At 48.9% G+C, this 16228-nt stretch overlaps 1 protein-coding gene across 1 annotated transcript in view; it reads left to right on the forward strand.

Annotated features, from left to right (window-relative positions):
• Positions 1 to 16228, forward strand: part of myo10 (myosin X) — a 105239-nt gene that overhangs the window by 39234 nt on the left and 49777 nt on the right. Inside the window, exon 4 of the mRNA XM_079285468.1 lies at positions 12373 to 12560. Coding sequence (XP_079141594.1) covers positions 12373 to 12560 — 188 coding nt within the window. The remainder of the gene's footprint in view (positions 1 to 12372; positions 12561 to 16228) is intronic.

Here is a 16228-nt window from a genome sequence, read left to right on the forward strand (position 1 = left end):
ACTGGGGAACAAAACGTCGGTAGTAGCTAGCTAGCCCAATGAATGCTCGTACCTGTTTCTTTGTGCGGGGGCGGGGCCACTCCCGGATCGCCTCGACTTTCCCTACCTGGGGCTTGACGCAGCCGCGGCCGATGGTGTACCCCAGGTAGTCCGCTTCCCGGAGGCCGAGGCGACATTTCTTGGGGTTGGCTGTCAGCCCCGCCCCTCGCAGAGCTTTCAGGACTGCTTCCAGTCTTTGGAGGTGAGCCCCCCATTCCTCCCCGTGTACGACGATGTCGTCCAGATAGGCTGCCGCGTATTCTCGATGGGGACGAAGTACCTGGTCCATCAGTCTCTGGTACGTGGGGGGGGCTCCGTGGAGACCGAACGGCAGCCTCTTATAGTGGTACAGGCCCATGGGAGTAGTGAAGGCCGTTTTTTCCCTGTCTTCGGGGGCCACTGCCACTTGCCAGTAGCCTTTAGTCAAGTCGAGGGTGGTTATGTATCTGGCCCTCCCGATGCGCTCTATCATTTCGTCCACCCTGGGCATCGGGTAGGCATCAAATTTTGAGATGGCGTTGAGCTGTCTAAAATCATTGCAGAATCTGACTGAGCCATCTGGTTTCGGAACCAACACTATAGGGCTGCACCACTCGCTAGTCGAGGGTTCGATGATGTCTGCCTCCAGCATACTCTGTACCTCTCTCTCTATCGCCCCCCGGCGGGCTTCGGGGATGCGGTACGGCCTTAGTTTTACCTTCTTCCCGGGCTCGGTGATTATCCGGTGTTGCACCAGTGTGGTGTATCCGGGGTCCGGGGAGAACACGTCTCGGAACCGATCCACCATTTCCCGGACGTCCTGCTTCTGCCGGGGGGTCAACTCTTCTCCCACGGGTACCTCGACTGGCTCCGTTTTTCCTGGGGGTGTAGAGAGAGAGAAACAGAGCATGGCATCCCTACTCACCCATTTCTTGAGAAGGTTAACATGATAAATCTTCGTCGGGTGCCTTCGACCTGGTTGCCTGACTCGGTAGTTTACCGGCCCCAATCTTTCCATAACTTCATAAGGTCCCCTCCATCGGGCTAAAAACTTACATTCCGCCGTGGGCACCAGGACCAACACCCGATCCCCTGGGTTAAACACTCGGGGTTGTGTTCCCCGGTTGTACACGCGGGCTTGGGCCGCCTGTGCATCGGCCATGTGTTCTCGGACTATGGGCCAGAGTGATGCCATCCTCACCCTCATCTCCTCGACGTGGTCCACCATGGTGCGGTAGGGGGAGGGTTGGTGTTCCCAGGCTTCCTTGGCCAGGTCGAGTAGTCCCCGGGGTCGTCGACCGTACAGGAGCTCGAAGGGCGAGAATCCTGTAGACGCCTGGGGCACCTCTCTGATGGAGAACATAAGGAATGGCAGCAGTTGGTCCCAATTCTTACCGTCCTGGTCCATGGTCTTTTTCAGCATTTTTTTCAGTGTCTGGTTGAATCTCTCTACTAGGCCGTCCGTTTGGGGGTGATACACCGACGTCCTCAGTTGTGTCACCTTCAGCATGCCACACAGGTCCTTCATGATCCTAGACATGAACGGGGTCCCTTGGTCGGTGAGAATCTCCTCCGGTATTCCGACCCTGGAAAACAACATCACAAGCTCCCTTGCTATGCCCTTGGTGGCCATGGAGCGTAGGGGGATGGCTTCGGGATACCGGGTGGCGTAATCAACAATAACCAGGATGTACCTGTGTCCCCTGTTGGTCTTGGGTAGTGGCCCCACTAGGTCCATCCCGATCCTGCTGAAGGGGACGGTGATGATCGGCAGGGGCACCAGCGGGTTTCTGTGATGGGGTTGTGGGGCCACTTGTTGACATTCGGGGCAGCTCCGGCAGTAATCTTCTACGGCCTTTTTTATTCCGGGCCAGTGGAACCTGGCCCTCACCCTTTCCAGGGTTTTCTCCACTCCTAGATGGGCACCTAGGAGATGGGAGTGGGCTAACTGTAGGACAGAGGGTATAAAAGGACGTGGCACCAGTAACAACCTGAGGGGGGCCCCGTCCCTCATTACTACCTGGTATAGGAGCCCGTTATATATGGAGAAATGTGTGGGAGGGAGGTCTCTTACCCCGTCCAGTGGTCGTCCGTCTACGGCGGCCACCTGCCGAAGGGCGTTGGCTAGGTTGGGGTCCTCCAACTGGGCCGTCCCAAACCTCCCTGTGAGGGGCCCGGGTAAGATGGGCTCCTCCGGGTCCTGGGGAAACAGCCCGGCCAGCTCCTCTGCGTCGAGGGAGGGGGTATCTGCTTCCTCGGGGATGGGCGGCGCCTCTCCTTCGGGCTCACTGGGGCTGGAGGGTCCGTCGTTCTCGATGGCTGTGGCATAGACGTCATCGGGGTTGGGTTGGGTGGCCTCCACCAACGCCCGGGCCACGGCACTGGCGACTCCTTCCGATAGGGGAGAGGTGGAGATCTCCTCCCCCAGCCCACAGATGGCTTTCTTTTTGTACTTTCGGGGAGGGGTCGTACCTTGTTTCACCACCAGGCTGCGCCAAAGCTCCTGGAACACGGGCAGGTCTCGGCCGACGAGCACCTCTACGGGGAGTCCTTCCACGACTCCTGCAGTGCCGATGTATCTACCCCTCGTCGTGTAGATCTCTAGGGCGGTGGTGGGGTATTCGCGGGTCTCCCCATGGATGCACGTGACCGCTCGGGTGCCTGTTAGGAGCGGGTACTGAGCATACGTGGGTCTCACCAATGTAATGGCGCTCCCGGAGTCCACCATCGCTGAGGCGTCGCGGCCGTTGACTTTGACAGGGGTGAGGGGCATGTGGTCCTCGTGAGTGGCCCAGCATCCTGTAATCAAGCCGCATGGGCGACTCCCCTCACTGGCCGTGGGCATGGGTGCGTCCTGGCGGTGAGGGCATTCCCAGGCGATGTGCCCGATCTCGCCGCAGTTGTAGCACCTCCTCTCTTCCTGTCCAAACGCCGGCCGACGTCGGGGAAAGCCTGGGGGGAAGGAGGGAGACACATATTTATTTTCCTCAGTTTTAATTTTTTCTTTGCGGGTGGGCCCCTCTAATTTCTGGTTTCTTCCCCCACGCACTAAAGCTTGTGCTGCTTGGTAACCCTCCATTATTTCCACCAGGTCCTCGATGTTGCGGGGGTTTCTCTGGCCTGCCAATTTTTTTGCCTCATACGGGAGTGATCTGATGTATTTGTCCATGACCACGCGATCGGTGGGCGACACCTCTGTTGGCTCTGCGTGTAGCCAGGCCGTCGTAATCCTTTTGATCTCATGCATCTGGGCTCGCGGAGAAAGTGAGGCGTCATATGACCATTCATGAAATCGTTGGGCCTGTAAGAACAGCGTGACCCCGCATCGCTGTAACGCTTCCGCTTTCAAAACCAGGAAGTCAACTTTTCCAGCGCGCTCTAAGTCCTGATACGTTACTTGCGTTTCATTGATCAAAAAGGGGGCTATTAACTCTGCCCAGTGATCTTCTGGCCATTTTTCGCGGAGTGCCGTTGTCTGGAATATTTGAAAAAAAACTTCAACATCGTCAGCTGCCGTTTGTTTGAGAATGAAGCGCGCTGGATTGGCTTTCTCCACGGTATGTTGCTCCTGTTGGTTTTGTAACATGCCCTTGATTTCGCTTTGCATGGCCTCCGCGCGTTCTGTTTGCAATTCCATATATTTCTCCATTTGTATTTGCTGTTGGTATTGTTGTTGCTGCTGGGATTGGAGGATTTGCATTTGTAATTGCATGGCTTGTTCGTGGCGCTTTTGGGTTTCTTGGTTGCTAGCGATTAGCCCCGCTAGCAGCTCTTGAAATGGCACCGGGGTGGCCATGCTTACTGGGTCGGTTGGTCTATCGGTCAGCGTTGCCAGAACCGGAATGGTGCCCACGTTCTCCACCAAGTTGTGACAGCCCCCGGGGTGGACAGGGGGTTTCACGACAACACTGACCAATAAACACAACCAGTCGGCAGATAAACGGTTCACGTGAGGTTTTTACTGAAGGTAGAGAGTGGAAAGAGGTAGGATAGACACTCAATAACACAATGTCCGCTTTCCAGAGGGATGGTCGGTGTCCAATTCCACGGTTCGGTGCACAACGGGTATTCCTCAGACGGTCCAGGGCGCGGGCAGGAGCAGGGTAGTCGTACAGGCAGGGGTCGTGAGCCGGGCGGGTAGTCAGACGTTCCAGGGTGATCCAGGGGTAAGGCAGTCTTCTCCAAGGGTTTCGCTGATTAGGCTACTTCTTCTTCTTCTTCTTCTTCCTCTTCTACTCCTACTCTCTTCCGGTTGCCTGTTTCCTGGGCCCTTTTGTAGTCCCCTCCTCCTCCTCTGATAGGGTGTGGTCGCTCCCTCGTCTCTCCTCCTCAGGTGTTGCTTGTTGGGCTGATGGTGGTTTGGCGCTCTTTTCCATTCCCTGACATGGGGGCTCCGCCTCCATGTCAGGCAATATCGTCCCTCTATCACTACCCCTCTGGGGTTGCCCCTCCGGCTGCCACAATACGTACATATATATATATATGTATATATATATATATGTACGTATATATATCTATGTATGTATATATATGTATATATATATATGTGTATATATATATATATATACACATATATATATATGTATGTATATATATGTGTATAACAAACGTTGGTGCTAAAGGGAACCCTACACTACTTGCTTAGCAGCAAACAGCTGACAGACAGAGTTGGAGACAAGCTGGTGAACACAATGGAGCATTCAGCAGCTAGAAGGATGGATATGTCCCTCAGGGGGGGGGGCAAAAACAGAGCTAGCAGAGAGAGAATAGTGGACTTACATTGATCAGCTGACACAAACACAAAGGCTCATAAAGAATCATCGTGTGTTTTGGAAGTGTAAATAAGCAACTAAGAAGTAGCTTGAAAAGGTATAATATGTCAGTGTTACGGCCACAACTGGGTTTCATCCTCCCAAGGTGTCGACATCTGTTATTAGCATAAAGAAACCAGCTCTGAGAAGATGATTTATTTCTACCATAGACTGTATATACGGCCATTGGTTTATGGTCTGCCGTTATGAAGCCTCAATTTAGGCATTTTGGACATCACCATCTTTGTTTTTGAAGACTTGAAACTAGAGATTGAGACATAAACTCATGTTTACAATGTTTACTGAGGGAATAAATCAAGAGAGAAGTAGAGTCATTTTCTCATAGACTTCTATACAACCAGAGGAGTCGCCCCCTGGTGGACACTAGAGAGAATGCAGCTTTAACACTCTTCAGAACAGCAGGTTGCCTCCTGGGTTCTACTCAACGTCTTTTAAATGAAACGCCCACATCAGCGATTTGTAAACAAGCTAACTTTCTTCGTAAACTCAAGTTTGGTCCGTTACCTAAAGTCTAATACATAAGTTCTTTATAGTATCAAACAATATGCACAAAAGATGAGTTCATCGCCTACACTGCAGCTTCATATCTCCACTCGACATGTTTCCTCTCATCCGTATAATAACTCTGTCCTCCAGTCAGGGAATCAAAACTGAATTTGAATACACGTATGTTTTTCCCTGCTGAAACCGAAACCTTCCTTCATTGGTTCTGCGTTGAGGAGCCTTCAGGCCACCGCAGCGCTGCTTGATAACCGGGCATCCCGTAGAGAACACGCGCTCTCCTTAACAACCACTCTTCTGCAGATGTCGGGTTTCCGTCCGTCAACAGTGACATTAAACATGAACTGTGGATCAGGATCGCTTTAATCGCCAAGTATCACGAATGAAGGAATTTGCCCCCCCCCCCCCCCCCCCCCCACTCCACTCTCTTACATTTCCTGCCGTCACTCAGGCAGGTTGCAGAGCGCTTTAACTCTCATCCTCCAGCTTTTTTCTTTCTGTTTTCCTCCATCTGGTCTTCATTTCCCTCTCGGCACATTGATCTGGCTGCGTCTCTGAGAGATCTTGTTCTTTGGACAGGACTGCCTCTGTAAACACAAGGTCTCTCTCCAGTCGTTGCTCTCTGTCACAGAGCCAGAGATTCTCTTGAGGTCACTTTAACCAGTGACACTTATCTGACATTTGTCTTGTGTCTGGTGGAAGTAAGATATGTGACGTCAAACAGCAATTTACAATCTGTCTGTTGAGTGTTGAACACTCTGTACATGTCTTTGTTGATTGTAAACACGTTATGGTTCGCTCTATTTAACGAATCCAATTATTCATTTTCATGTTGGGAAGAAAAAGCATCCATAAAAACTTCCTGAACTGCTCCTGCAGCGTACTCCAGTCCTCCATCTGTGAGCTCGGTCTGTTCCAAACCTTTAAACATACATCTTCTGGGGTTTGAGGTGAGTCACGCTCCAAAAACTACATTTACAAATGAATGGGCGTGAATATTCTGAAGGAAAGAAGATGTGTGTTTGGTTTCTCTGGAGTCGCCTCATACCACTTCCTTCATATGTTGTCCCCTTCTGTTATTCTACTTTTTCAATCTGTAGAAATGAATCACACACACTGTCTTGGGTCGGACAGGATTTAATAGTCTGGAACCGCCAAGCGTTGGTCGTTGTGTACAACCTTTGGCATGAAAATGGTCCCATTTAAGCACATTGTTTGTTGTTGAAGGTCCAGTGTGGAGGATCTGGTGGCCTCTAGTGGTGAGGTTGCAGAATGCAACAAACTGAAACTTTTCCAAGCGTGTTGGAGCGTGTTCTTTAATTGTTTTTAAATCTCCTTTTCTTTTGCCTTATGTTTTGATGCTTTTAATGGTTTTATGTGAAGCACTTTGAATTACCTTGTTGTTGAAATGTGCTGTACAAATAAACTTGCCTTGCCTTGGAGAACTACGGAGGCCGAACCAAAAACACAAAAACGTGCAAGTTCCTCTTACACTCTGAGAAAAGAATGTGCAAACAAAACCATACAGGGTTCTCCGACTTGTCCCCATAGGAGATCCCTTTTTGGTTCTTGGTGGAACCTTTTATCAGGCTTTTTATCTCACAGGGGAGGGATCTACTTACACATAAAACCTGTCTAAGGGCCAATACTTGGATTGTCTGATCTCCTTGAGGAGGAACCTTAGATATAAACAGCTCGTTCTAGCAGAAACACGATTCTTATTTTCAGGGGATTACACACTAAAAAACACGTTCTTATACATTTTATATTCCATTCCTGCCAATAGATCCCCTAAATGCTCCAAACTGGACCTTTTAAAGTCCTAAAAACCGGCACCAGACATCACACTGGTTGCAATGGTGTCAATCTGTATGTCCTCTGTCATAGATACCACAGTTTAAATACCTCAAACGAACAATGCAAACGTGGATATCGGGTTCACTGCGTCACCTCTGTGGTATGACTCTGGAGTATTTGACACCACACACGGAGGACCCCGTCAGCCAATAGGGAGCCTTCTGATGACACTCACAGCCAATTGGCTCTCAGCCAGGGCGCTGCCGTGGAAACGGTTACCAGGATCGGAGCAACAGGGGATGTAACTGAGTCCAAATGGTTGTAATTGATGGAGTTCAGCGGAGGCGGGACTCTACCGAAGAGGGAGCGACACTGACCTCCAGTCTGCTGCTGAAGGAACTCTTCCTGGTGACGTGTGTCCTGGTAGGAAGGTTCATGCAGCAGGTCAGACGTGGATTCAAGTTAGTTTCTCTTAATATCGTATTTCACTTTATTTATTGGACCTTCACGGACATTTTACGAGCTCCATTTAAAATGAGAGAAATATCCAAAAGGGCAAATGAATGAAACAAAATAGAAATCATAAAGTCAGTCCGACACATCTCAAAGACTCAGATGAGTTCTCCAGATGGAGGCTGTTTAAAAAGTGTTCGTTCATGACAGCTGTTACAAGGTGAAGAGTCGCAGCGTGCCTCTCCGTCGACTCCCCAAACACCATGAACAACCTCAAGTAGAAATGCCAAACACTGCAGACTCTACATGAGCGTCCGCAAAGACCGAGCGGAGGGAAGCACGAGATCAGTGCCACTGAATACTTTACACTGCCGCAGGAAGACGACCTTTCACCTGAGCAGAGAGATCTGCAGAGATCTGTTTACACTGAGAGATAACACGCACCCTAACGACGTCCCCCCCCCACACCTCTCCTGTGGCTCGTCTGCTCCGGCGGGGCGCTCCAGGAGCTCTTATGTTCTTATTTGTCATGTAAATAATCACCTCAACTGCCATGCAAATGTCTTTGCATGGCAGCTGAATGTGGGTCAGTCAGTCAGTAGGGCGTCGACGTGTGAGGGGTTCACTGAGGCCATCCTGTACTTTAGATCCCGTTGTTGTAATACATTACAACCTTTTATGATGATGTCATTATAAAATGCTTTGTATTGTGTAATGATCATTTTTAGAAAAAGCATTGTGGGTATTTATGAGTGCTTATGGTTATACAGTGTTTTGTGTGTTTTTTATATTTGTAAAGTCACCATGAAGCAGCGTTTCAAGAGTTTTACTGCTTCTGTAACATATATATATATATATATATATATATATATATATATATATATATATATATATATATTATAGTTAAAGCAGGATGTTTAACAGGATGTAGCTCATAAACTAATGTTTGATCTGGTGGGAGTCGTTCATGATGATGAGATGGTTTTAATGGCTATTTGTAACGCGTGGTGCTACACACTGCTGCTGTGATGCTGCTGTTGTTGTGTGATGCTGTTGTTGTGTGATGCTGTTGTGTGATGCTGCTGTTGTGTGATGCTGTTGTTGTGTGATGCTGTTGTTGTGTGATGCTGTTGTTGTGTGATGCTGTTGTTGTGTGATGCTGTTGTTGTGTGATGCTGTTGTTGTGTGATGCTGTTGTGTGATGCTGCTGTGTGATGCTGTTGTGTGATGCTGTTGTTGTGTGATGCTGTTGTTGTGTGATGCTGCTGTTGTTGTGTGATGCTGTTGTGTGATGCTGTTGTTGTGTGATGCTGTTGTTGTGTGATGCTGTTGTTGTTGTGATGCTGCTGCTGTGTGATGCTGCTGTTGTGTGATGCTGTTGTTGTGTGATGCTGTTGTGTGATGCTGTTGTTGTGTGATGCTGTTGTTGTGTGATGCTGTTGTGTGATGCTGTTGTTGTGTGATGCTGTTGTTGTGTGATGCTGTTGTTGTTGTGATGCTGCTGCTGTGTGATGCTGATGTTGTGTGATGCTGCTGTGTGATGTTGTTGTGTGATGTTGTTGTGATGCTGCTGTTGTGTGATGCTGCTGTTGTGTGATGCTGCTGTGTGATGCTGTTGTGTGATGCTGCTGTGTGATGCTGCTGTGTGATGCTGCTGTGTGATGCTGTTGTGTGATGCTGTTGTGTGATGCTGTTGTGTGATGCTGTTGTGTGATGTTGCTGTGTGATGCTGCTGTGTGATGCTGTTGTGTGATGCTGCTGTGTGATGCTGCTGTGTGATGCTGCTGTGTGATGCTGTTGTGTGATGCTGTTGTGTGATGCTGTTGTGTGATGTTATTGTGTGATGTTGCTGTGTGATGCTGCTGTGTGATGCTGTTGTGTGATGCTGCTGTGTGATGCTGCTGTGTGATGCTGCTGTGTGATGCTGTTGTGTGATGCTGTTGTGTGATGCTGTTGTGTGATGTTGTTGTGTGATGTTGTTGTGTGATGCTGTTGTGTGATGCTGTTGTGTGATGTTGTTGTGTGATGTTGTTGTGTGATGTTGTTGTGTGATGCTGCTGTGTGATGCTGCTGTGTGATGCTGTTGTGTGATGTAGTTGTGTGATGCTGTTGTGTGATGCTGCTGTGTGATGTTGTTGTGTGATGCTGTTGTGTGATGTTGTTGTGTGATGCTGCTGTGATGATGCTGTTGCTGTGATGATGCTGTTGCTGTGATGCTGCTGCTGTGATGATGCTGTTGTGTGATGCTGTTGTGTGATGCTGCTGTTGTGATGATGCTGTTGTGTGATGCTGTTGTGTGATGCTGCTGTTGTGTGATGCTGTTGTGTGATGCTGTTGTGTGATGTTGTTGTGTGATGCTGTTGTGTGATGCTGCTGTGATGATGCTGCTGTGATGAGTCCGTGGGACTCAAACTGGAGGCTGAGATGTGTGATTATAGTGTGAGGGACGTGACGTCAGCCCTGTGTGCTTTCAGACGTCGTCTTGTGTTTTTAAGGTTCGGTGGAGATGAACAGGATGAGGAGACGCTCAGCAGACCAACTTGTCCTCCCCTCTCCGTCTCTTCCTCTAAATGCATTTCATCGTCTCCTCCAGGCAGCAGATCTCTCCTCCATGTGTGCTGATGACATTTCCACTTTCACATGTCGCACGGACAAAATGTTCTCAACCTCGCACCACCGCAGCAGCGGCGGAGCGGCTGCCAACACGTGTTCTGGCTCCACCAGCTTCTATTTCAGCAGCTTTGGTTTTGTTGTGCTTTGAACTTTGAAACATGAAGCTGGTTTATGAAACGCTGCAGTTTGAAGGCAAGGCGGTAAAACGAGTGTTGGATGTCGTGTTGCTGAACTTTCACGACCCGCCGAGTAGAACCGGTGAAGGAGGATCTGTTGTTCTAGCAGCGTCAGAACTGGTGAAGGAGGATCTGTTGTTCTAGCAGCGTCAGAACCGGTGAAGGAGGATCTGTTGTTCTAGCAGCGTCAGAACCGGTGAAGGAGGATCTGTTGTTCCAGCAGCGTCAGAACCGGTGAAGGAGGATCTGTTGTTCTAGCAGCGTCAGAACCGGTGAAGGAGGATCTGTTGTCCTAGCAGCGTCAGAACCGGTGAAGGACGATCTGTTGTTCTAGCAGCGTCAGAACCGGTGAAGGAGGATCTGTTGTTCTAGCAGCGTCGGAACCGGTGAAGGAGGATCTGTTGTACTAGCAGCGTCAGAACCGGTGAAAGAGGATCTGTTGTTCTAGCAGCGTCAGAACCGGTGAAGGAGGATCTGTTGTTCTAGCAGGGTCAGAACCGGTGAAGGAGGATCTGTTGTTCTAGCAGCGTCAGAACCGGTGAAGGAGGATCTGTAGTTCTAGCAGCGTCAGAACCGGTGAAGGAGGATCTGTTGTTCTAGCAGCGTCGGAACCGGTGAAGGAGGATCTGTTGTTCTAGCAGCGTCAGAACCGGTGAAGGAGGATCTGTTGTTCTAGCAGCGTCAGAACCGGTGAAGGAGGATCTGTTGTTCTAGCAGCGTCAGAACCGGTGAAGGAGGATCTGTTGTTCTAGCAGCGTCAGAACCGGTGAAGGAGGATCTGTTGTTCTAGCAGCGTCAGGCCTTCGGCTGCTTGGTGTTTGCTGTCGTCTGTTCTCCGTGGAGCTCAGTGAGGGTTTCATGACTCTGAGCTTGTGTCCGAGGAACCGGATCAACGTTCAGCCTTCAGCCCGTCTGAGCAGCGACGGGCACCAGAGATGTTTGGCTCTGGTCTTAGACTATTACATGACAAGTAATGACGTTTAGCTTCAGATCTGAGTTATTGCGCTCGTCATCAGCGCGGTTTTTAGAAAAATGATCTTCTGCAACTTTTGCAACGGCTTTCAAATGCAGATTTTCATTTTTAATTCAGTCTGTTGAAGAAAGATAGAACTTTGACCACCTTCATCTTCTGCCACTAAACACACACACACACACACACACACACACACTTTATTATCCTCTCCAGATGCTATACGACTGTCAATTCCTCAGAGTAGATGCGTCTTCATTTAGATGCATGACTCTCCTTCTCTTCTTTCTAAGTACCTACGAAATGTAGTCTGTAAGTTGCACTCTCCCCGTTTCTGACATGTTTTCTGATGAACACGGGCGGCAAATTCACAAAAGGGTTGAGCGGCTTTTGCTTCCTCTAAATCTCTGCAAATAAGACAACAGAAAGCACCAGCGAAGGTGAAATGCTCCTTAAGTGCGCTGCCGAGCAAATAGTGTCTCGGGGCTCCTGTGATATTTGCACGTATTTAAATGAGGTCAAAACCGTCACATTATTATGCAAATTAGACTAAAACTCTCATAGCTACATGCCCCTTTGTGTCCTTTTGTTCAGTCTGAAGTTGTACTTTTGAAAACTCAACTGGGACGTTGAATCCCAGACACGGTTTCTCTTCCTGACGTTTTGGAGGAGGCCGCTGCTCCTCGCCGGTCAGGACCTGTAGCTCAACATGTGACAGCTGCATTGCTCTGTTTGACTCTTCTTCTGCCTACAAAGGCAACATTCATACTTTGCCACTTGCACAGTTGCACTCAGCTGCAGATGGCGGTTGCAAGTTAGTCAGTGAGTTAGTTTCTTGCATGTTGGTCTCAGAAAGACTCGCTATTGGCTCAACAGCTTGAAACGACTCACCTGACTCACAGCACTGGGTGAACGTGTTCGTACCTCCTCAGGGTTCCACGTATTGAGATGCATGCGCGCTGATGTTTTCCTTCATGCTCATGTTTCTAACACGCCGTCTCCTGATCCCCAGACGTACATCGGCTCCATCCTGGCGGCGGTGAACCCTTACCAGCCTCTCGCCGGCCTCTACGACCGGCCGGCGATGGAGTTGTACAGCCGACACCACCTCGGCGAAATCTCCCCGCACATCTTCGCCGTGGCCAACGAGTGCTACCGCTCGCTGTGGAAGAGGCTGCAGAACCAGTGTGTCCTGATCAGGTAGGTCTCGCCGGGTTCTCTCTGCTCTATTTGGCGTTTGGTTAGTTTGTCTTTTTTAAAGCTTTGCCGATGGATTTTCTTGCCACTAGGGGGCGGAAGATCTCCCAAACACGCTGACAGACGCATGAATCTAACTCGATGTATAGAAATGTTGCCAAAGCGAGACGTGTCTTTGTCTCCACATCCTCCTCATAGTTCCCCAAGTGTTGCTGACCAACCAGCAGCGAATGGCCAGTCAGGATATCAGAACCTCTTCTTGTCAGAGGTTAAATCGAGCCCTCTAATTGGCCGTTAGAATGAACTGCCTCGGTCTTAAGCTCGTTCAATCGCTCTGCCATCAAGTTTCAAGTCTCCTGGGTGGTTTGGCTACCACTGTGGAGCTGATTGGGATCAGGGACAAAGACGTTTCATTTGATCTGATCAGTCACGTGACGCCCACACCGGGTCACTGTATGTGCAGTACGTATCAGTTATTATTATTTACAACCCTCTGAACCCCAGAACCCGGCGGCGGCATTGAAAGGCATGTTTTCTTTAAACAATCATCAGAACTGCACTGGTTGTCCTGCCAGAAGCTGTCATCATTGTCAGCTTTTCATCTTTCCGACAGTCCTTGAACGCATCATGTGCAACGAACATTTCAGTCACAAAAAGCAGCTTACAGTAAACGAAGCTTAAAATTGTAAGATTTCAACAAAGACATTTTATTCTTCATGATCTCGCCTCAAAGAATCTGTTTGTTCCAAACTGATTCTGTAAAAAAGATTAAATTCTGCGAAACTGTGAAGACATGATCGTGACAAAGAAATCTGTGAAACTTTGACTGAACTTCAGGCTGCTGAGAGGAGAGGAGAGGAGAGAGGAGAGGAGGAGGAGGAGAGGAGAGAGGAGAGGAGAGGAGAGAGGAGAGAGGAGAGGAGAGAGGAGAGGAGAGAGCAAACTTGTAAAACCAAGCAGAATGAGATGCAAACAGTTAGAAGGTATGTTGTGTGTGTGTGTGTGTGTGTGTGTGTGTGTGTGTGTGTGTGTGTGTGTGTGTGTGTGTGTGTGTGTGTGTGTGTGTGTGTGTGGGGGGGGGGCGGTGTAGTTTTCTGATAATTAGCTGCATTAGTTTACTGCCCCGGTTTCATTGGCATTGTGGGTAATGAGACCCACATGTCCACTTTTAAACGTCAGCTGCTTTGAGTTTATGAACGGTGGCTTTGCTTTCTCTGCTCGCGGCGTTCTCTTTGTGAGGATTCATGATGAGAATTCTCCGTTTACTTCCATCAGCGTTGCATCGCTCTGATTCGTGGCTCTGCTGAAGCGTCGGCGGATCAACGTGGAGCTCGTCCACCAGAGAAACATCTCTGCTTCTCTCCCATTCAGGGAAACCTGGAAGTGTTTTTGCGTGATAATTCAGGCACATTCACAGCATGAAGACGTGAAGATATCGGATTACGTTTTATCGTAGGTTGTAAATTTCAAAAAAACAAAAAACACAACAGAACTACTTTTGTTACGTTCTTCAAGCTACGGATTTAAATGAGAAACTGTTGAACTTTTCTTCTGGTTTCCACGTGTGACATGAACAGCAGTCTCCGGGGTGAAAGTCCCGTGTTTGTGTGACTCGACCGTCCACCCCGACCTCCTCATTATGTGCACTTCTGCGGAGTATTGTTAGTTTGTGAAACGCATGATGAGCTCCGTCAGTAACCGGGTCACCTGTTTGTTTGGTTGTGACCTGAATCTGCTAACTCAGCAGAATGACTCCCTGCGTGTGCGGTCTCACCTCGCGCTCCCTCAGTCGTCCTCCGGTCTGAGTTGTCTCCGTCCGTCTGTCGAGGACACAGAAGCTCTTTTGTCCTGCAGGATGTCGGTCGGTGGGAAGAACGTGCACCGGGGCGCTCGCAGCGAGGCGTCAACACCAACGTGTCATATCGTTGTTGGGGAAAAGCCCCCGAGCGCCACAGCGCTGCCATTCTGTCCACGGAGACGTATCGCTGCTACAGACCTGCTTCCTGTTTGTCCTTCTCACACTGGTCCATGCTGTTAATGCTGCAACAGGCGAATGTCCCTCGAGGCTTCAGCAATCCGATCTGTTCTTGGACATTTTTCAATGACTTCTGAGGGGCTGGAGTTTATGAAAACACTTCATGTACTGCAGGATGTGTAGCTTTGAGACAAAACTAAAGAAAACACCAGCTTGGTGACGTAGGTTTTCCGTGACAGCAGCACACGGAGCCGTGCAGCCAAAGGGAGGACAGACCGCAGACCACAGCCGTGACCTGTAGCTGTTGTCTCAGCTCAAACACAACCTGGTGCTTCGCTGTGTGCCTCTTCTGAACCTGATCACCTCAGAACACTCTGATGTGGAACGTTCTTTTGACTGCATGGTGAAAGTCAGACAGGATGGTTTCACAGTTTAGCTGCTTATAAAGTTGCAAATGATAGTTATTGTGTTGATAAAGCATCATAATATAAAACTAAACTGCCCTTTAAAGGGGCAGCGTGCAGAGTCTAGTGCCATCTAGTGGTGAGGGGGCAGATTGCAACCAACCGAATACGCCTCCGTTACGCGGTTCATGCTGAAGTCTTCCACATAGATCGGCATAAGTTGTTGCAGTTTATTTGTCGTAGTATGAGAGCTAAACCTCTGCATGTTTACATGTACAGTACTATATGTTGCATCCTGTCCTGCATGCAAGATTAACAGTGATTCTATAACACGATTTAAATAAACTCATTTATAAATGTTTGCCTCCATTTTGTAATGTTGAATGAAATATAAATGTCGTTTTTAGTGAATAATTAACCTAAAGAAGAGATCTGATGTGTTTGAGTATTACTTCTCTCTTCCTGCTCTTGACCTCAAGCCAGTGAGAGTGTTACTTTTAAACCCTTGCTTTTTAGTTTTACTACCTCTGAGTAGTTAACCGGTTAATTGTTCCCCTCGAGCAAGGCACTAAACTGCCAGCTGAGTCAGAGGAGCTGCAGCTGAGAGGAGAGTCTCAGAGAGACAGAGCATCAGGGGATCAAAGCCGGCATTTTGAAACACAGCGTTCCCGTTCTGAATACGACCAACTGTTAACACGATAACAACTTCAGTGGAGCTCTCCGGAGAACGTTGAGTGGTTCCACGCTCTTAGGTTCCTTCAGAAGGTCCTGTTCTGCACCGGCTCTCTGCTTTGATACGTAGAGCAGAAGCAGAGGCTGCAGCTCTGCCGCTGTGAGTGATGGATGTGTGATGGATGTGTGATGGATGTGTGATGGATGTGTGATGGATGTGATGGATGTGATGGATGTGTGATGGATGTATGATGGATGTGATGGATGTGTGATGGATGTGTGATGGATGGATGTGATGGATGTGATGGATGTGATGGATGTGTGATGGATGTGATGGATGTGTGATGGATGTGATGGATGTGTGATGGATGTGATGGATGTGATGGATGTGTGATGGATGTGTGATGGATGTGTGATGGATGTGATGGATGTGATGGATGTGTGATGGATGTGTGATGGATGTGTGATGGATGTGATGGATGTGTGATGGATGTGTGATGGATGTGATGGATGTGTGATGGATGTGTGATGGATGTGTGATGGATGTGATGGATGTGTGATGGATGTGTGATGGATGTGATGGATGTGTGATGGATGTGTGATGGATGTGTGATGGATGT

Source organism: Melanostigma gelatinosum (genome assembly GCF_949748355.1).
Source record: "Melanostigma gelatinosum genome assembly, chromosome: 15".
Classification (NCBI taxonomy): Eukaryota; Metazoa; Chordata; class Actinopteri; order Perciformes; family Zoarcidae; genus Melanostigma; species Melanostigma gelatinosum.